The 24357-nt window shown below is 43.0% G+C and overlaps 1 protein-coding gene across 1 annotated transcript in view; it reads left to right on the top strand.

Moving 5' to 3' along the window:
* Positions 1–24357, top strand: part of LOC124805664 (acetylcholinesterase-like) — a 104264-nt gene that overhangs the window by 72428 nt on the left and 7479 nt on the right. Inside the window, exon 8 of the mRNA XM_047266232.1 lies at positions 17317–17446. Within this exon, the coding sequence (XP_047122188.1) occupies positions 17317–17446 (130 nt within the window). The remainder of the gene's footprint in view (positions 1–17316; positions 17447–24357) is intronic.

Raw genomic sequence — 24357 nt, 5'->3', positions numbered from 1 at the left:
CTGCGAAAGGTGGATATACACTGTACTAGTGCCGACATTGTGCATGCTCTGTTGCCTGTGTCTATGTGCCTGTGGTTCTGTCAGTGTGATCATGTGATGTATCTGACCCCAGGAATGTGTCAATAAAGTTTCCCCTTCCTGGGACAATGAATTCACGGTGTTCTTATTTCAATTTCCAGGAGTGTAGTTTGCCGCATTGACGGGGGGGGGGGGGGGGGGTGCTCGGTTATAGACGACACACAGACACAGCAATATATACGAGAAAACGGTCGTCAACATCTGCGACAGAGTTAAAATCACGGTTGCTTTGAAAATTTTGGAAATATGTGGTAAGTTCCTATGGGACCAAACTGCTGAGGTCATCTATCTCTAGGTTTACACACTGCTTAATCTGACTTAAACTAACTTACGCTAGGGACAAAACACACACACACACACCCATGCCTGAGGGAGGAATTGAACCTCCGAAGGGGACAGCCGCGCGAACCGTGTCAAGGCGCCACAGACCACGCGGTGGTCGCTTTGTTCAGGGGGATTAAATCTAACCTCTACGAGCAAACTCAAGAGAAATCATTTCCTAATCGTGAAAATACACTGTTATTCTGTACGTGTCGGACTAACATTGGTTATTAGTTCAGGAACATAATTTCCAGCAGGGGACATCAGATGATGGATCAGTATTACTGAGAGTCTTTTATACTTTCCATTCCTGTCCTGCACATGGATGCACATTCTACAAGAATATTTTGGTTTCAGTGCTAAAAGCAAACTACAATTTTTCGTTATCTTGGTTACATGCGTTGTGGGTAAAATCTTCTCAGGTATTGTCGAAAAGAAAGTGCGAGTATTAGTTGAGGACAAATTGGATGAAAATCAGTGTGGGTTTAGGCCTCTTAGAGGTTATCAGGACCAGATCTTTAGCTTACGGCAAATAATGGAGAAGTGTTACGAGTGAAACAGGGAATTGTATCTATGCTTTATAGTTCTAGAAAAGGCATATGACCGGGTTCCCAGGAGGAAGCTATTGTCTGTTCTACGAGATTATGGAATAGGAGGCAAACTTCTGCAAGCAATTAGTGGTGTTTACATAGATAGTCAGGCTGGAGTTAGAGTTGACGGTAAATTGAGTTCATGGTTCAGAGTAGTTTCAGGGGTAAGACAAGGCTGCAATCTGTCTCCACTGTTGTTCATATTATTTATGAATCATATGTTGAAAACAATAGACTGGCTGGGTGAGATTAGGATATGTGAACACAAAGTAAGCAGTCTCTCATATGCGGATGACTTAGTTGTGATGGCAGATTCGATTGAAAGTTTGCAAAGTAATATTTCAGAGCTAGATCAGAAATGTAAGGACTATGGTATGAAGATTAGCATGGCTAAAACGAAAGTAATGTCAGTGGGAAAGAGATATAAACGGATTGAGTGCCAAATAGGAGGAACAAAGTTAGAACAGGTGGACGGTTTCAAGTACTTAAGATGCATATTCTCACAGGATGGCAACATAGTGAAAGAAGTGGAAGCGAGGTGTAGCAAAGCTAATGCAGTGATCGCTCAACTACGATCTACTCTCTTTTGCAAGAAGGAAGTCAGTACCAAGACTAAGTTGGCTGTGCACCGTTCAATCTTTCGACCAACTTTGTTGTATGGGAGCAAAAGCTGGGTGGATTCAGGTTACCTTATCAATACGGTTGAGGTTACGGATATGAAAGTAGCTAGGATGATTGCAGGTACTAGTAAATGGGAACAATGGCAGGAGGGTGTCCACAATGAGGAAATCAAAGAAAAACTGGGAATGAACTCTATAGATGTAGCAGTCAGGGCGAACAGGCTTAGATGGTGGGGTCATGTTACACGCATGAGAGAAGCAAGGTTACCCAAGAGACTCATGGGTTCAGCAGTAGAGGGTAGGAGGAGTCGAGGTAGACCGAGGAGAAGGTACCTGAATTCGGTTAAGAATGATTTTGAAGTAATAGGCTTAACATCAGAAGAGGCACCAATGTTAGGGGATCATGGAGGAATTTTATAAGGGGGACTATGCTCCAGACTGAACGCTGAAAGGCATAATCAGTCTAAATGATGATGATGATGATGATGATGGTTACCTGAGACTATGCTCACTTTGGGTGCACGAGCTGTCGCATTACCAACCAATGTGCAGTGCTGGTTGGTACTTGGGTGCAGATTACAGGCGACACAAGCAGGGTATCAAGCGAAAAGGAAAGATAGGAAGACAGATAAGAAAGAACGAAAAAGTCAGTATGATATGAAAATGACGAGTCAAGAAATCGAAATAAAAAGAATACTGAAATGAATTCACTGAATAAAAATTGTAATCAATCTTTTCATTAGATTTAGAAATCAAAGAAAAATTCGCCGCAATTGTATAAAATCAAACCCACGATCTGCTACACATCAGGTATATGCGTAATCACTACGCTACGCAACCACGTGGTTGGAGATTTTGATGGTTACTTTCTTCCAGGTACGATACGTGAGAATAACAAGGCACGAGACAACCTAATATGCTACTTTATTTTACACACTAGCAACGACTAAACGACCAAGGAATAAACAACAAAAACTGTTCAGCAAATTTACAAGTCCTTGACGCTATAACGTACTACTCTCGTTTCTTTAGCCGCTACTTCGTGGCGAAACGTTAATGTCACCACAAAGTTGTTGTATTTATTACTCTAGTGACTCAGTCGCAACGATGAACTGCAGGCTTCAAAAATTCGGCTTCAAATGTGTGTGATTTCCTAAGGGACCAAACTGCTAAGGTCATTGGTCCCTAGACTTACACACTACCTAAACTAACTTAACGCTAAGGACAACACTCACACTCATGCCCGAGGGAGGGCTCGAACCTCTGGCGGGAGGAGCCGAATTCGGCTTCACTTAGTGTCATGCGAAACTGATGTGATGTAAGCCGATCTCTGTGATTATAATAAATGTACATGTGACGCTGAATGGCGTTTTGTGCGAAAGGATCGAGTAGTGTTTGGTCAGTGCTGTGGATGAAACGTGTATATTTCATTAGCAGCTTTGTGTATGTTTTGTTGTAGGCGTGGTTTAGTTGTGTTTATCATGTGTGATGGAATACGAAATAAAATGACCAGATTTGGGATCCGAACACATCAAGAAAGAAAGCTGGACAAACAATTGGATGTGAACTGGCCAATTGTTGTGGCAGTTTGGCAACGGCGAACAGTTTTGGTGCTACCTTGAGCGTCCAACGCGTCCAACGCATGAAATGTCAGCTATAAAGTAATTTTAATCGGACTGTAGTTACTCTGATCCCTATTGTTGTATTCACCAAACGCACTTGGATCCTTACCACCGGAAATAGTCGCTGTTATGAAATCACCAGCTTGCATGGAGCAACTATACAGCCTCGTCACAGGGACAGATAAGGCTAGGCAACAGCTATGGAAAAAATAGATGGCAATGCAGATTGGCAACAACTTGCAATGATTTATCGAAAGAATTTTTAAAATACTTAGCTGGAGTGTGAAGACTGCGCGTGGCAATATAGGTCAGTGTTCACTTGCGCTGTTCTGTCTTTAACACAAGCATAGTCCTAGATCCAGTGAATGGTGACTGACATCACTTGTGTAACATCCACTTTGGATCCTCTTGGCGGCGATTGTAGAGGTGTCCTGAGAATCTCGCAACATAGTCCTGTGTAGAGGTACTGCAGTACTGTATCGAGGTTCTGACTACCAACGAGGCCACACAGCAATCGGGTTTTCTAATTTTTTATATTTATGGTACTTGAAGTCCAGAACTGAGACATGAGTTCCCCGAAGCATGCCGATGCAACTCTAACAAATTCTCTAGAAAATCGGCTTTGAAGTTTCTGAGAGCATTTAACACGCGAAAGTAAGTTAGAGTTTTCGACAGACAGTGCGACCCTGTGGTGGAATCCTCGCCTGTTCCGTAGGGTTTCAGGATTCGATTACAGACCAATGTAAATTTTGAAACAAAGGTGCATTTTTTACGAGCATATAGTGAAGCATGATACACATAAAAGTCGAAAAAATCAGTAGCGCTCGAGACTGTTTATCACTCGAACGTTGGATCAAGTCTCGTTTTGTTCATTACTTTTTCCGTTTTTCCTCCTGTTCAGTTCGAATGCCTAAGATTTTAAATATAAAATTCATTGAATATATGCTAATTAACACATATAACTTCCATTTTTATGAAAGATGCACATCTTTTTATTTCTAATTACGTGTCTCAAAAAATAAAGTTTTCGTAGCAAATACAAAAACTTAATTACCAATATCTTATAAAAGATTGTTAGTAAGGATTATTTAAATTAAAAGAAACTCCAGAAATTAAATTTTTTTCATTCTTATGTATTTTACACTTCACAGTCACGAACTGAACCAGGGCCACCTACCTGGCACTCGAGCATTCTACCACAGAGCCAATAGGCCTATCGAAAGAAAAAAGACCCTCATTTAAGATATTAAAAACTCTCGGAAATCTTCAAAGTCGATTTTCTTGCAAATTTTTGATAGATGCATCGAATGGCCTTTCATGACTGATTATTGAGTTCTGAAGTTTACGTACCATAAATTCAAAAAATTACAAAAATTAAATTGCTCTGTGGTTTCTTTTTAAGTGGAGCTGTGTATCTGCTTACGGTCACGTTTCGTGGATAGAAGTCCACTTGGGAGCTATTTGTGTGGCATAAGGCGGATGCGTAACAGTCCTCATTGTGTGCACCTGCTCTGAAATGTGGTTTCTGAGGACGTTGCGCCTCAGTCGTTGGCAGCTCGGAGCTCTCCTATGTAGGCTGTGTGCCGTATCTTCTGGAGGAGGCAGCAACTATATACCCGAAAATCACAAATGAACGACAATGATTATCGAATTGATTCAGTCGCTGTGTGTTAAACATCAGATTTCGCCGCTTACGTAAGACATGGTTCGTTGTCATCATTAAACTGAATTTTTTATTTATAATGTGTTTAGTTATGGGGAACAGATATAGTAACAACAACAACAAAAAATTCGAGAGCCAAATATAGAACCAAGAGATATTTGTACTCTCAGTACAGAGGTAGATTTATATTAACAGAGCAACGAGCAAATATTGTCGTTAAAATACTGAAACAGATAAAATTACTGGCATTCATGACAATTCCTAGCTTAACAAATTTAGAACGTGGAAAGACACAGATGTATAGTTGATTCTAGTCTCATCTTTTTCTGCTCCATGGCCGTGCCAATGAAATATGATTCCCTACTTTATCAAATAACTGAGGATAGGAAAAATGCGAGAGATGGTCCTAATTATTGCTATATGAGAGATGGACTACTTTACGTGACTATCTTATGAAGAATGCCCGTTGATTCCACGGAGGGTATCTGCCGCATCTTCTTACGTATTTGAATCTGCCGATGGGCAATTGACTGGATATCAAAACTATCTATCTTTCTAACAGAGATTTCAGCTCCCTCTGGACGCGTAGTGACCGTCAAGCAACTGTTGCCTGAAATCTAGAAATGGGGATACATTTATACTGTGCCAATCACTGTGGAGTGTAACCACACGGCGAAAAGAGCACTTGTTCCACTGGCGGTTTCATAAGAGAAAGAAGCGACTCCCTTAAATCTCTTCGGCGACGAGCGAAGACACAACACAGCAGACACGGATCGAGGGTTGGGTTCTGTGGGGTTGGTAAGGGAGAGGTAGGAGGGGCGGACGGTTGAGGAGGTGAGGGATGAAAAAGGAGCGAACGGGGCAAAGCGAGAAGAGAGCTGGGATTCGCAGATTCTTACTTTCTCTTCTCCCCAACCCTAAACATAATTCTCTGTCACTCCTACTTTTAATGTTCCTAGGATTTAATAATAACAATGGTAATACATACAAAATGTTTTAATATAATGATAATAACTGGCTTACATTAGTGTTTAGTATACTGGAGAGCAAAACTCAAGGATGAAAGCAACTTTCGCATGATGTTTCACTGTCAAATAACGTAGGCCGATATCGATGAAACTTGGACCATACGTAAAAGAATTCCTGCGGTCTAGTACAGAACGTTACTGAAAGAAATACGCAATGACACGAACAGTGCTGACACTTTTATTCAAAGACGATTATTACATTCATGTCAACGCTACTCATGATGGTCCCCTGAACAATACAAACGGCGCGCTATGGTTCTTAATATGGTATATGGCCACTACGGAGGACAATGGACCCAAGAGGGTTTTTAAGGTATATTTTTGAAGTAGCCTCGCAATTTTGGCCGAGAGCAGCCCCAAGTACTAAGGAAAGCGGGTGTCTTGTCTTCTTCTTCCTCTTCGCGGTTTCCAGCTTCTTGTATCTTCTTGAATGCCCCACTAATCTACACTTTACTGTACCAATTTTTGCGGAATGCTTCCTGCAGGTGTTGCAGTTCGTCTGACAGGTTTTCTTCATCGGAGATGACGCCTGCTCTATATACCAGGGTGGTCAGCACGGTCTGCTATTGCACTGGATCGTGGCAGCTTGTTTCAGGCACACGTCTATCTGTGTCTTCTTCCTACCGAGGGTGCTCGGAAATTCCCGTTACAAACGTCTGTGACTTGTAGAGGGCAGTGAGTAGATGACATTTTGAACAGGAACCCACGTCTCTAAACGTACCGTTTCCGTGCTACAGTCGTTTTAAACACGTTTCCTAGATGAGCATGCAGCAGGATAGTCATGGTGGGAGGTAGGCATGATGGGAGGTGGTTACGTCGGATCATCTGATGTCATTTGACTTGTATCTTTCCTCTCTGACCTGGTTCGTGACTTATTCACGTGGCTGTGAGTGCTAGCGCAACACGGTTGAGTACACGTTTCCAGAATATACCGGCATGGTCCTTCTCAATAGCGAAGAGACAACGTCCGACTCTATCGCATACCCTTTTCGCCACAATTTTTGCAACGACTTCGAGAAAGGGGTTCCTTTACCGTCAGCAGGCGTGACTGTGGCGCTCTAACGAGACACCACACATCCGAATTTTAAGAAACCGTACTGTGTCACGTTGAAGAGAACCCGTCAACGAGTACACGAGCAATTTCTTTGTCTGTTAATGTGTGGAATTACAAAACAAGTGATGTATCGGGTCACGCGTAATCAGTTACTTGTAAAAGAGATCGCTTTACCAACATGTTCTCAAACGGTGGACATGGTTTCCAATTCAAAATATTATTGCCTCATTCCCCTCTACAAGCGCTAGAAGTTTGTAACGGGATTTACCGAACACCCTATATGAATAATGGTCAGGCATACCATCTACCTCCTTTCGTACTAGCATGCCCAGAAAAGAGAGACTAACGTTCTCCTCTATTTCCATAATGACAGCAACGTTTTGATGTGTGCTGTTAAGATGGTCCATAAACTCATTCACTGCCTGTGTGCCACGCTAGCATACCACAAAACGTATCATCAACATAGCGGAAAAAGTCCTTGGGTTTCTGATGAGCGTTTTGAAGAGCCACCTCCTCAAAGAGTTCCATGTAGAGGTCTGCGATCCCTGGAGCCAGTGGAGATCCCATGGCCACTTCATCTATCTGTTCATAAAACTCTCCACTGTACATGAAGTAGGTGCTCGTCAGTGCATGTTCAAAGAGTATAACTATCAGCGGCACCAAATGACGAGACAGGAGCACCAAGAAGTCCTGCAGAGACACGTTCGTGAAGAGCGATGTAGTGTCGAAACCAACTACTATGTCATCTTTTTGTAAACGCATGTCCTTAAGTAGTAGGGCTATTCGGAAATTAAGTTCCGACTGATCGCGAAATGGAAACCACTTTGAAAATCAGAAATATTTTATCTGCAACAGTTAGCTATAGCTTCCATCCACTGTTCTATATAGTCACCACTCCGACTTAGACATTTGTCGTAATGTTGTACCAACTTTCCAATACCCTCGTTATAGAATGTAGCAGCATGTGCTTCCCGCCAATTCTATAGCTCGTTGTCTGTGCGAAAATGTTGTCTTCATAGCCAGTAGTTAATGTGAGCAGAGATGAAACACAGAAGGAGCTAATTACGGGCTGTAGTGCGTGTGATCAAACACTTCTCATCGGAAACGCTGTAGGAGCATTTTCATTACCCCTGCAAACTGCGACCGATTGTCACAAAGTAGGAACTGTATGACAGTTGTGTAATGTGAGCTGCATAACATCAGGCGAAATCTCTCACCAGGACTTCATACTTGGTAGGAGACACTATTTTCTACGCGTCTTTATGTGCTCACCATGCGCTCGGAACTGAAAAGAGCGAAGTGATGTAACCGCCAGGCATACTAGAGACACTGTCGAACACATATGTGCAAAGCTTTATTAGATTTTCACAGTAGTTTCCATTTCTTGATCGATCGGAACTTACTTTCCGAATATCCCTCGTATTTTCACGAAATTAGCCAAGTTCTTAACTTATGACTTCAATGTCAAAGAAAGGGTTTTAGAATGTCGCCAGATATTTGGTCAGTCTGTAATGGCGTGAATTCGTGTAGTCGAGTATTAACCACAGAGGCAGCCCTTCCTTGTGGATTTTCAGCAGCCCGCACAATTGTAACTGGAGTCCTTCCATACAACCGCTGCCATTTGGCTGAAAACTCGATAGCTTCTCACCAATGTTGTCTTTGGTTTTAGTTGCACAGTAACAATGCTTGCGAATGGCGACAGTGCACCTAATGGCGGTGTTAGGTTGTAGAACAGCTTTGTCAGTGTACGCCATTGATAAAAGTTACCTGACTCTTCAAGGTATTCAAAATTTCAAGACAAAGATGCCTCCGGCTACAAAGTTTCATCAACTCAGACAGTAGCGTGCCACCGATTCTTTTTCCCGACGGACCATCAAGTTACACATATGGGTCAGTTGAATATGTAAAAGATGCATTAGAGGTAAATGCGATCACCTAGAGTGCAAAATGCAGAAGCGTTCCGAACGAATATCTGGCGAGATGTCCTTGTGATCCATTTAATATCACCCCTTCGAACTGAGAGTCATATTGTTGAGAGAGGCCGTTACTTTGACGAAGTTATAGAATTCGAAGTGGTACTGTATGCCGATGGATTACTGGTTGCTGTAATTCAATAGGACCATGCTCATCGACAGGACGTAAGTATATTTAAGATTTATTTTACACATCACAGATTCAATACCAAGATTAGCCTATTCAGAACCTCACGCTTCATAATTCCAAACACCCAAAACCTTCAGACGGTAATCATTACAGTTGAGCAATGGGTTTCATACGGAATTATATAGACATGCGTCTGTGAAAGTCGCATTCATGACACTCGGACGGTTCTCGTCGCGAAACGCCTCGCGTTTTCTGCATTTTAATAATTTTATGACAAATAAAATTACTTTAGTCATGAGTTACATGATTTTAAGGGAGTATGTATGGTCTACCCCGCTAGTGTTAAATCTGCCGGTTTAATGATCCATTTTCTGAATAAATACTTCATGCAACTTAATGAAACTTTTGCAGGTTACTTATACATTCTTAGTGTACTTACTACTCTATTTTGGCTGAAGTATGTGTTCTTGGAGTTAGGACAGAATTTTTTTCTTTTGTATCTTTTTTGTTGCATTTTTCCTTAAATTTTTGTGCGTTTTACTGGAAATATACAGGCGAAATATGCCATTATAGTATCACAAGGCTATCATAAAATAACTGTATAAAACCAAGACTCGTGCACCAGCGTATATAATACGGCTATACACTCTTTAACAGTCTGATGGCTTAGATTTTGGCGAGGGTGTAGCGGTGCTACATACGCTGGTGCGGATACTGGTTCGTTTGCGCATTATATTTTTCTGGCCATATAAGCTCAGCCATTAAGCTACCACAGAGGACCTGATGATGACATAATGGAACGCCGAAACCGGTTGGCTCTCGAATAAATCAGAGGTGACAATTCAGTTGTTGGTTTATTTATTGCTGGTTATTTATCGATAAAGCAGTGGTGGAAATAAAAGAAAGTTTCAAGAGTGGAATTAAAATTCAACGTGAAAGGATATCAATGATGAGATTCGCTGCTGACATTGCTATTCCCGGTGAAAGTGAAGAAGAATTACATGATCTACTGAATGGAATGAACAGTCTAATGAATACAGAATATGGATTGAGAATAAATCGGAGAAAGAGGAAAGTAATGAAGAGTAGCAGAAATGAGAACAGGTAAAAACTTAACAACGGAATTTCTGTTCACGGAATAGCTGAAGTTACGGAATTCTGCTACCTAGGCAGCAAAATAACCGATGACTGAAGGAACAAGGAGGACATAAAAAGCAGACTAGCATTGGCAAAAAGGGCATTCCTGGCCAAGAGAAGTCTACTAGAATCAAAGATAGGCCTCAATTTGAGGATGAAATTTCTGAGAATATACGTTTGGAGCACAGTATTGTATGGTAGTGAAACAATGACTATGGGAAAACCGGAACAGAAGAGAATCGAAGCATTTGAGATATGGTGCTACAGACAAATGTTGAAAATTAGGTGAGATGATAAGGTAAGGAATGAGGAGGTTGTGTACAGAATCGGCGAGGGAAGGAATATGGGGGAAACATAGACAAGAAGTAGAGGGGACTGGGCGATAGCACATCTGTTAAAACACCAGCGAATATTTTCCGTGGTGCTAGAGGGAGCTGTAGAGGGTAAAAACTGCAGTGGAAGACAGCGATTGAAATACTTCCAGCAAATAATTGAGGACGTAGGTTGCAAATGCTATTGTAAGATGAAAAATTTGGCACAGGAGAGGAATTATGGCGGGCTGCACCAAACCAGTCACAATACTGACTTTTTTTAAAAAGTTTTAGGGACAGGTTCCTTACAAGAAAAGAAGGCAAAATGTCTAGTAAACAAATACTGTAAAATACATACCTTAAGAGCTATGAGCACTTGTTCATCTTCGAAACTCTGAAACAGATCTCTTGTACTGCAGGGCATTTGCTTCCCATTTTTTTGGAGTAGGTAGTATGGACCAAATAAAGAAAAAATATACAGTAAACGTAGGGTCTACAATGCACCCTTTAAGAGTTATGAGCACTTGTTTATTTCACTAGTGTGGGACATATGTCTTGTATTGAACAATTGCTTATCGATCTTAATGTATGCCTTTTAGAGTCCATGCCGGCCGTTAAGGCCGAGAGGATCTAGGCGCTTTAGTCCGGAACAGCGCTGTTGCCACGGTCTCAGGTTCGAGTCCTGCCTCGGGAATGGATGTGTGTGATGTCCTTAGGTTAGTTAGGTTTAAGTAGTTCTAAGTCTAGGGGACTAACGACTTCAGATGTTAAGTCCCATAGTGCTCAGAGCCATCTGAGCCATTTGAGTCCATAAAAATGTGTGTGAATTCCTACGGGACCAAATTACTGAGGTCATCGTTCCCTAGACTTACACACTAAGTAAATTAAATTGAACTAACTTATGCCAAGAACAACACACACACCCATGCCAGAGGCAGGACTCGAACCTCCGGCGGGAGGGCCGCACACTCCGTGACATGGGGCCTTAAACCACGCGGTCACTCTGCACTGCTTTAGGGTCCATGTTAACAGATTTTTTTCTCTTGTCATGGTGTAAGGAACCTGTCCCTAAAACTTGTCGGTGTTTTTATGTGGCACTCTAAGATCGGCTGTCATTCCATCGTCTCTCCTAGCAAGGATGGATGAAGTGAAATTTTATTGAAAGTAGTTGAAGGACAGTGAAAATACAAATAGGTGACAAAATGTTCGACATTCACGCATGATCACAGCAGGTGGGTGTCGGAGGCTTACCCGCTCTGTACAGCAGGATAGGCGGTGACTTGCGGCAGATCTGAAGACAGAGTAAAATGCTAATGCATGGACAAGTGTTTCGGAGCACATCGCTAAGCGCACACTGTTGATCATGAGGCTCCGTAGCAGACAACCCGTATGTTGACTCAACGACAGTGTCAGTATTATTGGATTGGGCTCGATCATTGTACTGAGAATCAATGAAAATGTGTCACCTACTCGGATGAATCACCTTTACTGGTACACCAGATCGATGGCCATGTTGAGAAACACCATCATCCTGAGTGAACGTTATTGCGAACCACATGCACCCCTGCATGACTGATATCTTTCCCTGCGACGATGGCATCTTCCAACAGGATAACAATTCGTGTCATACGCACACAATCGTTCTAGAGAGGATTGAGTAGCGTGGTAATGACGTTGATATCTTGGCCACCATATTCGCCTGACATGAATATAACAGAACGCATCTGGGACACTATCGGGCGCCAGCTCCGTGGACCAACATGCTATTAAGCTGTCCATTTGGCTACATCTAGATCTACATCAACATTTATACCCCGCAAGCCACCCAACGGTGTCTGGCGGAGGGCACTTTACGTGCCACTGTCATTACCTCCCTTTCCTGTTCCAGTCGCGTGTGGTTCGCGGGAAGAACGACTGCCGGAAAGCCTCCGTGCGCGCTCGAAACTCTCTAATTTTACAATCGTGATCTCCTCGTGAGGTATAAGTAGGGGGAAGCAATATATTCGATACCTCATCCAGAAACGCACCCTCTCGAAACTTAATAGAGGGCATAGGAACTTTCAAATTATGCCACATAATGATTAATTTTTGTTTGAAGTCAGCAAAGTCGATTTCTGGAAGATAGTACGTTAGCCTAGCTCAAATAAATGTTAATCAATGGCTTTCCTTTAATCAGTGCAATGTGGAAAGAGAAAGATGGTCGGCGTGAGAAGCTCTAGAACCGAGACACTGCAACATACTTCCAGTTGTAGCACCAGAACAGAATGTTTTGATTATAAAAATTGAAAAAAAAAATCGCAACGATCAAAAACTGGACCAAAGGATAAATCTATTAACAAATGTTTTGTATTAATTCTGATTTATTTAACTAAAAAGTAAAAGATTTATAAAACAATAATCTGCGTGTTGGATACATTCCGTTTCAATAATGGCGAATTGGCGAATCTGTTACTATGATTTTATGTACTGTTAATTTAATCGGTACTTATTAGAGGGCATAGGGACTTTCAAATTATGCCACGTAACGATTAATTTTTGTTTGAAGTCATCAGTGTCGATTTTCGGAAGATAGTACGTTTGCCTAGCTCAAATAAATGTTAATTAATGGCTTTCCTTTAATTATTCAAGACGGCTGTAACATATCATGCTTATCGTATTGGCCACTACATGCGAGTGAAGATGTACGTATGTCGCCGAGACGTGACCAACGCCCACTCAGTGTTTAGTACAGGTAACTACATTGTCCAAACAGTAGCTCCCTGTACGACGTATCGGTCAGAGAAATTCTCCAGTGGCGTTACTACAGCCTACTGGTAACGAGATAGAGCAGGTATATGGCTGGGCCACAGAGTTAGCTCACAACATGTCTGAATTGATCGAAAGACATGTAGGTAGCATAATTATAATATTTTAGTAATGCGGTTGAATGAACACTCCACTACGAAATAATATTTTCCTCGCCCCCGTCATCATCTGACCAGAACCCTGTTTGGCAGGTCCCGTACACTGTCGAGAGAGAAGTTTCTAGTAACCTGAGGTATCTACACAGTGGAGTTACCTGACATCAGGGTGACTATTTATTACGGAACACAGACTTTCCGACTTGTATTTATCCTCACGGACTCCGAAGTGTGTTGCAGAAACTACAACATCCAGCGTTTGATAAACAGGACGTAATAGATGTGAAGGCATTGGCCATTGACGCCCACTTACTTTGGATAAAAGGACACCAAGGCATTTGCCTCGCTAAGAAAAGTATTACGGAAGGACAGTTCCGTGCAACACCAATCGCTTATACGGATTTCATCTCCATTGTCAAGAAAGCTGCTTATCACGACCGGAATTGTGAATGGCACATTGCAGCACTGGTGGCCATACAACCGAATGTCTCTTCTCTGCCATGGTTCACGTCCGTGAAGCTTTGCAGACGTCATGCGACATCTCTTATCTGCATGAGGGGTGTTACCCCGCCTACCTACAACGGTTGAAAATCTTAGCTTCTGGGCACTGTGATGAGGATGTAACGGTGGTAATGGATCTGAATCAAATCGTACTGGTGTATACCAAGCACTCGGCCGCACAGGTGGTCTTGTATAAAAAATTGGTTATGAGCTGTTACCTCCTCACCTGTTCGATATATATACTGACGAAAAAAACTCGACAACAAAAAATAATTAATGTAGAGTAACGAAAATACGGGAATACATTGTCTAGGTAACATATTTATGCGAATAACTTTGCAAGATCACATGTTTACGTAAGCGGGAGACAAGCAGTTGCAAATGTAAATTGCTAGTACATTAATAATAGGAGTACAGCCAGAATATTGAACGTGAGCGTGGAAACATGCATGCATGGTGTTGCACGGCTGCTGGGTGTCTGTTTGTGGGATGGAATTTCATGCCTATTCCACTTGGTCTATTAATGCAGGAATGGTTAACGCTGTTTGTAGATGACGCTGGAGTTGTCATCCGAAGGAATCCCCATAGGTGCTTCACTGGAGATAGATCTTGTGATCGAGCAGGCCAAGGCAACGAGTTGACACTGTATAGAGCATGTTGGGCTGCAACAGCGGTATGTGGGCGAGCGTTATCCTATAGGAAAACACCCCATGGAATACCGTTCATGAATGGCAGCACGACAGGTCGAATCACCAGATTGACGTAGAAATTTGCAGTTAGGGTGCTTGTGATGACGACGAGAGTGCTCCTGCTGTCATGCGAGATCACACCTCAGACCATAACTCCAAGGATAGCTTCACTGAGTCTAGCAAGCAGACTGGTTGGTTGCAGGTCCTCAACTGGCCTCCTCCTAACCAACACTGGCAGCGAGCCAGTGCCAGCTTTCATCAGAAAACACAGCTGACCTCCATTCTGCCATCCAATGAGCTGTCGCTTGACACCACTGAAGTCACAAATGTTGGTGGTTTGGGGTCGGTGGAAAGCGCAACACAGGGCGTCCTGGCTCGGAGCTGTCTTTGAAGTAATCGATTTGTAACAGTTCGTTGTGTCACTGTGGTGCCAGGAGCTGCTCAAATTGCTGCTGCAGCTGCATCACGATGCGCCAGAGCCAGAAGCCGAACTCGCTGATTTTCTGTGTTGGTAGTGCCACGTGGCTGTCTGGAGCCCGATCTTCTTGCGACTGTACAGTCCCGTGTCCACCGCTGCCATGAATTACATAAAGTGGCTACATTCCTACCAAATTTTTCTGCAGTACCGCACACGGAGCATCCAGCTTCTCGTAACTCTATTACACTTCCTGCAAAGTCAGTGAAGTGTTGATAATGACGGCTTTGTCGCCTTAAAGTCATTTTTGACTAACATAAACTCAGCACGCCCAGTATCAAAGGTTACTAACGCTCACGATCGTTACAGAGTGTATTTAAAACAAATCTGATTTGCATGCTCATATTTGCGCTACTAGCTCCAAACCGCAAGTATAGCCGAGAGTGACTCGATTTTTGGACATACCTCAATGACCGTCATTATGTCGTTGTCCGTCACCCAAAATACAGAAAATTTTTCTCGAACTTCCTTGGGAGTGCTCTCCACGACCCGCCTCGGAGCTGGAATATGTTAAGCCAAGAGAGAAGAAGGTATCCTGTTTGAACCAATGAACATTTCTGAAAAATTGAACGGAACACATCAATTTCGAGAAGACGTGACTCAACATATTACCAGCGGGGCACAGAAGGCCTCTGATCAATTACACAACAAAAATAAACAAAAAAAATAAAAATAAAATAAAATTCAGAAAAAGGAAGATTTTGTTTTGTTTGTAAGAATAGCCCTAACCTTGATTTCCCATATTTCCCCTGGTATATAGGCAGCTCTCTGGGGTAGGCTTAGTCAGGAGCCAACGTCTGAAGTGGACCAGATTTTTTTGTTGTAGGATGAGAAGTGGCGGTGGCATTTGGCTTTTTTTTGTTGTGTTTCCATTTTCCTAAGAGGCTTTAAAATAAGAGAGGAAAAAAGGGGCCAAATTTAAAAAATAGAAAAAAAGGGGTCGAAAGTTTAAAGAAACAAAAAAATAAAATATACATAAAAAGGTGGTAGAAAAAAAAAGAAAAAAACAAAAAAAGAAAAAAAATTAGGTAAATACAGCAGACCAGGCTCGATTCCCACTGCTCGCAAAGTTTTTTTCATTTTATGTCATTCGCTGCAATGTTTAACTATTAATTATAAAATTTCAATATGCCTAAACAGGAAAAAAAAGAGAGCGCTAATGCGCTGCTTCCTGGAGTCGGATAGGCACACCGGCCCCGGGGATCGAATCCGCTTGCCGGATTAACGACGAGGGCCGGTATGCTGGCCAGCTGGATGTTGTTTTCAGGCGGTTTCCCACATCCCGCTAGGTGAATACCGGGCTGGTTCCCACGTTCCGCCTCAGTTACACGACTCGCAGACATTTGAAAACGTTCGCACTATCATGGTTTACACTAGACGTAGACAGCTGGGGCGCACTGATTCCGTCCCAGGGGGTTCGGGGTGGCGACAGGAAGGGCATCTGGCCACCCTCTGCAACCAACACGGCCACATCCGTAGTAACAAGGCCGACCCCGCGTTGAAGTGGGACAAAGGCCCAAAGAAAATGATGATGAATGATTTGCGCTACTAACACCACTCTTACACGACTGGCGCGAAATTTGAATAGACGTCGTCTTTCAGATGTAGAAACATGCCTACCAACTTTAATTAGGTCGTGAAACTGTTTGTTGATGTTGCAATTTTTTTCTGTCAGTGTGTAAGAATTATTTGCTCGCGAACTAAAGACGCCGATGTCCAACTTTGATCTATAAGTTGTGTGGATCTTGTCCTCCAATGGGACCAGCTCGTTCGAAAAGTGGAACATCTTTTTGTGTTTTTAGTTTGCTTTAAGAACTTATCATTGTAAACGACGCCGTTGTCCAGCTTTCGATTATAAGTTGATGTGGACGTCATTCTACACAGCAACCGTCCCAGTTCGTACCCTGGGTCGTACGTTTGCGGTTTTTTAAATTTATATGGTGAACTTATCATTGTGCTTCACACTCTTGTCCTTGTTCTATTGTGAAAATTGCACTAATCTTAACTTGGCACTATTGTAACTACTGACGGCTGTGTGTTCGTCTTTGAGTGTTTTTATTTTACATTAAGAACTTATGTTTGTATATCGAACTTTTTTGTTGTAATACTGTGGAAATTGCATTTATGTTAATATAGTACTCTTGTAGCCACTGTTGGGTGTATGATGTTTGCTGTCCAAAGCCAAAAATAAATAAATAAACGAAAACACTTTTGCGTGTTGCAGCTAGCGACTGACCAGCACTTCGCAGAGCCGACAGACTCTCTGGTGAGATACGTGTCGCAGCTGTCCGACGAGCCAGTATTCTACTATCTCTTCGACTATCGTGGCGCCAACGTAGGCAACGCCACTTACGGTAAACAGCTCGTACTTCCTTCCTGTCTACCATTTGTATGTAGTTGGTAACTTACCTTTGAACAAATGTTAACCCACAAACGCATTACAGCATTTCAGTGCGTGCAGGTGCTTGAACTTGCGCGCGGAACGATCTGATTGGCTGACTTAAATGCGTTAGAAAGGAACTCGCTTTCATAATCTCTGTTGCTCTCTCTTTTTAATCAATTAGTATTACATAGAAATCATCAGTACCTTATGTTGAAACATTACGGAATTAGAGAAAAAGCTTGCAATGGTTTTAGGTTTGCTCGTTGCTCACTTACCTCAATAAGGTCCACAAATTCGCTGTCTCGTCGAGGGCAATGGGCAAAACAACCCACTCAAAAATAGCTGTAATAATTAAATGCACTGTGCGTCTCCCTAAACATATATTATTCGTTAGTCTGTTGTATGTTTGTTCTACAAGTCCAATCTAGATTGTCCAAATAAATGAGGTCAGCTCTTTGCCAAAAAAACTGTACGGTATTTTCACATAGAAAAGTCAGAAGTACTGAGGCCAAGACAGGGCTAAACAGCAATTACACTTTTCGAGCGCACTGTTAGTGGTACGAATATTAATATTTATTTTTCTATTCTCTTCATTCAACCTAAACATTCTTAGTAACAGACATCACCCATATGAAACCAACAACCTACCAAATAGAAATAGCAAAACAATCAACCTGTTAACAATTACATATTCGCCTAGTATTCGTCTGTCACTGACCTAGTATCTCTAAGCAGAGGCTGATGCACCAGATGCAACATGCAGTGTCACTTATAATAAAAAGGGCAGTTTCGATTTGGCTAGTCAAACTCCCAGAAAATTCATAAAAATAGGATATTAACGACCATGTTCTCTATCATACTTTTACTTGCCAGAATAAGTACTGAAACTTTACCAAAATTTTCAAAGCAGCTGCAGGCACGTCTATCCTTTTTGAAAACTAGACTCGTATAAGTAGGTACTTCTCGTGCCCGACCTGTCTTAAACCTTTAGATCATATTCTAAGTCCGCCAAATTACGGGGTCGATGGAACTCAAACGATAGTTGAATATCTTTAATTGTTGTAGGACTAAAGTAAAGATATTGCTTCCTCAGTATGTGTATAACAACTGTCTTACAAAATACCTTTCATACGCTGCACCTGATCCACTTCATGATTCCACAACATTATAAAGAGGCTAATACGCTGAAGTGACAAAAGTCATGGGATGCCTCCTAATATCGCCGGCCGGTGTGGCCGAGCGGTTCTAGGCGATTGAGACCGGAACCGCGTGACCACTACGGTCGCAGGTTCGAATCCTGCCTCGGGCATGGGTGTGTGTGATGTCCTTAGGTTAGGTAGGTTTAAGTAGTTCTAAGTTCTAGGGGAATGATGACCTCAGATGTTAAGTCCCATAGTGCTCAGAGCCATTTTTGAACCTCCTGATATCCTATCGTACCTCCTTTTGCCCGACGTAGTGCAGCGACTCGACGTGATATGGAGTCAGCAAGTCGTTGGTAGCCCCCTTTAGAAATAATGAGCCATGCTGCCTGCCTGTATAGCCGTCCATAATTGCGAAAGTGTTACCAGTGCAAGATTTTGTGCAAGAACTGACCTCTCGATTATGACCCGTAAATGTTCGATGGGATTCATGGGTGATCTGGGGGGTGGGGGTGGGAAGGAGGCAATTCATTCGCACGACTTGTCCAAAATGCCCTTCAAAGTAATCGCGAACAATTGTGGTCCGGTGGCATAGCGATTGTAATGGCAACCTGAAGTCAATGGATGGTTGCAAACTGTCTCGTAGGTAGCCGAACATAACCATTTCCAGTCAATGATCGGTTTAGTTGGATCAGAGCACCCAGTCCATTCCATGTAAAGACAGCCCACACCATTATGGAGCCACCACCAGCTTGGGCAGCGTCCTGTTGGCAACTTTGGTCCATGACTTCGTGAAGTCTGCGGCGCACTCGAACCTTCGCATCAGTTCTTACCAACTGAAATCGGGACTCATCTGACTGGGCCACGGTTTTCCAGTCGTGTAGGGTCCAGGAGAGGCGCTGAAGGTGATGTCGTGGTGTTAGCAAAGGCAATCGCGTCGCTCGTCTGCTGCCATAGCCTATTGACGCCAAATTTCGCCGCACTGTCCTAACGGATAGGTTCATCGTACGTCCCACATTCATTTCTACGGTAGTTTCACGTAATGTGGCTTGGTTGTTAACACTGACAACTCTATGCAAAAGCTGCCGCTTTCAGTCATTAAGTGAAGCTGTCGGCCACTGCGTTACCCGCGGTGAGAGGTAATACCTGCACTTTGGTGTTCTCGATGCACTCTTGACACTGTAGATTTCGGAATGTTTAATTCCCTAACGATTTCCGAACTGGAATCTCCCAAGTGTCTAGCTCCAACTACCATTCCGTTTTCAAAGGCTGTTAATTCACGTCGTGTAACCTTAATCATGTCGGAAACATTTTCATATGTATCACGTGAGTATAAATGACAGCCCTTCTATACCTTGTGTATGAGGTAAGCCGTTACTTACAATTAATGAAACTCAACCTGGATCGAGAAGAATGTTCGGAAATATCTTCGATGCCCTAAGTCTTATTTTTGTTGTTAAATCAATGTTTCGAATATTTGGCAATAATTTGTATAGCTAGATTTTTTTTAACGATATGTATACTGTTTCATACAAGTGCATCAGTAGACGATTCCGAGGACCGCTCGGATAGCCACGCGAGGGTCAGTAGGTTGCCTCCGGCGTTGGGGGAGAGGCGCTGGTCCCGGATCGAATCCATCCGGCTGATTAAGGACGGGGGTCGGTGTTAGCCAGCCTGGATGTGGCTCTTAGTCGGCTTCTCACATTAGGCTCGCTGAATACTGGACTGTAACCCATGTCCCGTCTCAGTTACACGATTAGATGGTTCAAATGGCTCTAAGCACTATGGGACTTAACATCTGAGGTCATCAGTACCCTAGAACTTAGAACTACTTAAATATAACTAACCTAAGGGCATCACACACATCCATGCCGGAGGTAGGATTCGAACCAGCGACCGTAGCAGTCGTTCGGTTCCGGACTGAAGCGTCTAGAAACGCTCGGCCACTGCACAAGATTAGAAACATCTCGAAGACGTTCACCTTCTTTCACATGTGACAACACTAAATCCACGCAGACGGGGTACAGAAATTCAGTCTAGGGGAGGAGCTAACGGATAGCTACAGGAAGGACATACGGCAACGTCTGCCACTAAGGTTGCAACATCAATATGAACATAACGACCCTGTGAAGACAGCGGATAATGCCGGAAAAAAAAGGAACAACGAAAGAGGTTACGATTCCGTGTGCGGGATTGTAATATTCATATTTTAAGTAAATTTATAATTCTCAGCAACTACACTAAATGGTTCAAATGGCCCTGAGCACTATGGGACTTAACTGCTGAGGTCATCAGTCCCCTAGAACTTAGAACTACTTAAACCTAACTAACCTAAGGACATCACACACATCCATGCCCGAGGCAGGATTCGAACCTGCGACCGTAGCGGTCGCGCGATTCCAGACTGTAGCGCCTAGAACCGCTCGACCACCCCGGCCGACAGCAACTACACTGATAGCCACTAAAACAAGAACAGTAAGTAACGAAATTTTACTTATGTCGAATATACCAGGAAGAGTTTGTGTTTATATCTGTAGGTGATTTGGGGATATAGAGGGTGTGAAAAATTAGGACAAAGGGCTCTAACCTGTTTGGGCATCGAATCAAACTGAGTTTGGGTGACAGATACGGGTACGTCATTCCACGCTGCTTCATCCGTATGCCAGCGCTCATCAGTCGTAGTGGCTGACAAATGACATTGTACCAGTAACCCATGACCAGATGTTTTCAATGACAAAGATATGGAGAACGCGCTGATCAGGGAAATAGCCGAAAATCCACGGTATCGAGGCAGTTCTACAAGGTGTAGGTGACATACGAACCTGTGTTGCCTTGTTGAAACGTAACGTCACGGAGAACTGAAAGGTAGGTCACAACCAACTGCGTTAATGTCAGAAATGTAAAGCTTGTTGTCCAAATTAGTGTCTAAGCGAACCAGAGGTAATCGTGTTGTGTACTCAGTGGCGTACCATACTCTCAGTCGATGACAAAGTCGAATGCACTTTGGCGACATTTTTTCTCATCGGTGCGGGTATGTCTATCGTGATGCATTAGGAAGAACTGGGACTCATCTGAGAATACGGCGGGGAGCTATTCATGCGTACAGTGTTGTGGGGCGCACCACTTTCGGCTGCCTCTTTCGGCATATATACACGGGGCGAAGAAAAAATGCAGGAGTTTTGGAGATCGCAATGCGATTCCTCATCAAGATTCAAGGCAAACGTTTATCTAGTGCAATCAGAGCGGGTGCACTTTGAAAACACCAGTATGAAAACTAGGAGCTGGCAACTGTCAGATCGTGCAGCGCATCAGCCTGTACAAACAAACTTGTTTAAGGTGCGCTACCGTACCAGCCGCCATAGCTCACTGAGTAGACTACATCTACATCTACATCTACATCGATACTCCGCAAGCCACCCAACGGTGTGTGGCGGAGGGCACTTTACGTGCCACTGTCATTACCTCCCTTTCCTGTTCCAGTCGCGTATGCTTCGCGGGAAAAACGACTGTCTGAAAGCCTCCGTGCGTGCTCTAATCTCTCTAATTTTACATTCGTGATCTCCTCGGGAGGTATAAGTAGGGGGAAGCAATATATTCGATACCTCATCCAGAAACGCACCCTTTCGAAACCTGGCGAGCAAGCTACACCGCGATGCAGAGCGCCTCTCTTGCAGAGTCTGCCACTTGAGTTTATTAAACATCTCCGTAACGCTATCACGGTTACCAAATAACCCTGTGACGAAACGCGCCGCTCTTCTTTGGATCTTCTCTATCTCCTCCGTCAAACCGATCTGGTACGGATCCCACACTGATGAGCAATACTCAAGTATAGGTCGAACGAGTGTTTTGTAAGCCACCTCCTTTGTTGATGGACTACATTTTCTAAGCACTCTCCCAATGAATCTCAACCTGGTACCCGCCTTACCAACAATTAATTTTATATGATCATTCCACTTCAAATCGTTCCGCACGCATACTCCCAGATATTTTACAGAAGTAACTGCTACCAGTGTTTGTTCCGCTATCATATAATCATACAATAAAGGATCCTTCTTTCTATGTATTCGCAATACATTACATTTGTCTATGTTAAGGGTCAGTTGCCACTCCCTGCACCAAGTGCCTATCCGCTGCAGATCTTCCTGCATTTCGCTACAATTTTCTAATGCTGCAACTTCTCTGTATACTACAGCATCATCCGCGAAAAGCCGCATGGAACTTCCGACAGTATCTACTAAGTCATTTACATATATTGTGAAAAGCAATGGTCCCATAACACTCCCCTGTGGCACGCCAGAGGTTACTTTAACGTCTGTAGACGTCTCTCCATTGATAACAACATGCTGTGTTCTGTTTGCTAAAAACTCTTCAATCCAGCCACACAGCTGGTCTGATATTCCGTAGGCTCTTACTTTGTTTATCAGGCGACAGTGCGGAACTGTATCGAACGCCTTCCGGAAGTCAAGAAAAATAGCATCTACCTGGGAGCCTGTATCTAATATTTTCTGGGTCTCATGAACAAATAAGGCGAGTTGGGTCTCACACGATCGCTGTTTCCGGAATCCATGTTGATTCCTACATAGTAGATTCTGGGTTTCCAGAAACGACATGATACGCGAGCAAAAAACATGTTCTAAAATTCTACAAGAGATCGACGTAAGAGATATAGGTCTATAGTTTTGCGCATCTGCTCGACGACCCTTCTTGAAGACTGGGACTATTTGCGCTCTTTTCCAATCGTTTGGAACCCTCCGTTCCTCTAGAGACTTGCGGTACACGGCTGTTAGAAGGGGGGCAAGTTCTTTCGCGTACTCTGTGTAGAATCGAATTGGTATCCCGTCAGGTCCAGTGGACTTTCCTCTATTGAGTGATTCCAGTTGCTTTTCTATTCCTTGGACACTTATTTCGATGTCAGCCATTTTTTCGTTTGTGCGAGGATTTAGAGAAGGAACTGCAGTGCGGTCTTCCTCTGTGAAACAGCTTTGGAAAAAGGTGTTTAGTATTTCAGCTTTACGCGAGTCATCCTCTGTTTCAATGCCATCATCATCCCGTAGTGTCTGGATATGCTGTTTCGAGCCACTTACTGATTTAACGTAAGACCAGAACTTCCTAGGATTTTCTGTCAAGTCGGTACATAGAATTTTACTTTCGAATTCAATGAACGCTTCACGCATAGCCCTCCTTACGCTAACTTTGAAATCGTTTAGCTTCTGTTTGTCTGAGAGGTTTTGGCTGCGTTTAAACTTGGAGTGGAACTCTCTTTGCTTTCGCAGTAGTTTCCTAACTTTGTTGTTGTACCATGGTGGGTTTTTCCCGTCCCTCAAAGTTCTACTCGGCACGTACCTGTCTAAAACGCATTTAACGATTGCCTTGAACTTTTTCCATAAACACTCAACATTGTCAGTGTCGGAACAGAAATTTTCGTTTTGATCTGTTAGGTAGTCTGAAATCTGCCTTCTATTACTCTTGCTAAACAGATAAACCTTCCTCCCTTTTTTTATATTCCTATTAACTTCCATATTCAGGGATGCTGCAACGGCCTTATGATCACTGATTCCCTGTTCTGTACACACAGAGTCGAAAAGTTCGGGTCTGTTTGTTATCAGTCGGTTCTCTGTTTAATTGCTCGAGGTAATTTTCGGATAGTGCACTCAGTATAATGTCACTCGATGCTCTGTCCCTACCACCCGTCCTAAACATCTGAGTGTCCCAGTCTATATCTGGTAAATTGAAATCTCCACCT

The sequence above is a fragment of the Schistocerca piceifrons genome, chromosome 7, assembly GCF_021461385.2.
Source record: "Schistocerca piceifrons isolate TAMUIC-IGC-003096 chromosome 7, iqSchPice1.1, whole genome shotgun sequence".
NCBI classification, from domain to species: domain Eukaryota; kingdom Metazoa; phylum Arthropoda; class Insecta; order Orthoptera; family Acrididae; genus Schistocerca; species Schistocerca piceifrons.
Note: the sequence above shows the minus strand (reverse complement) of the source record. Positions and strands in the feature narration are given on the sequence as shown.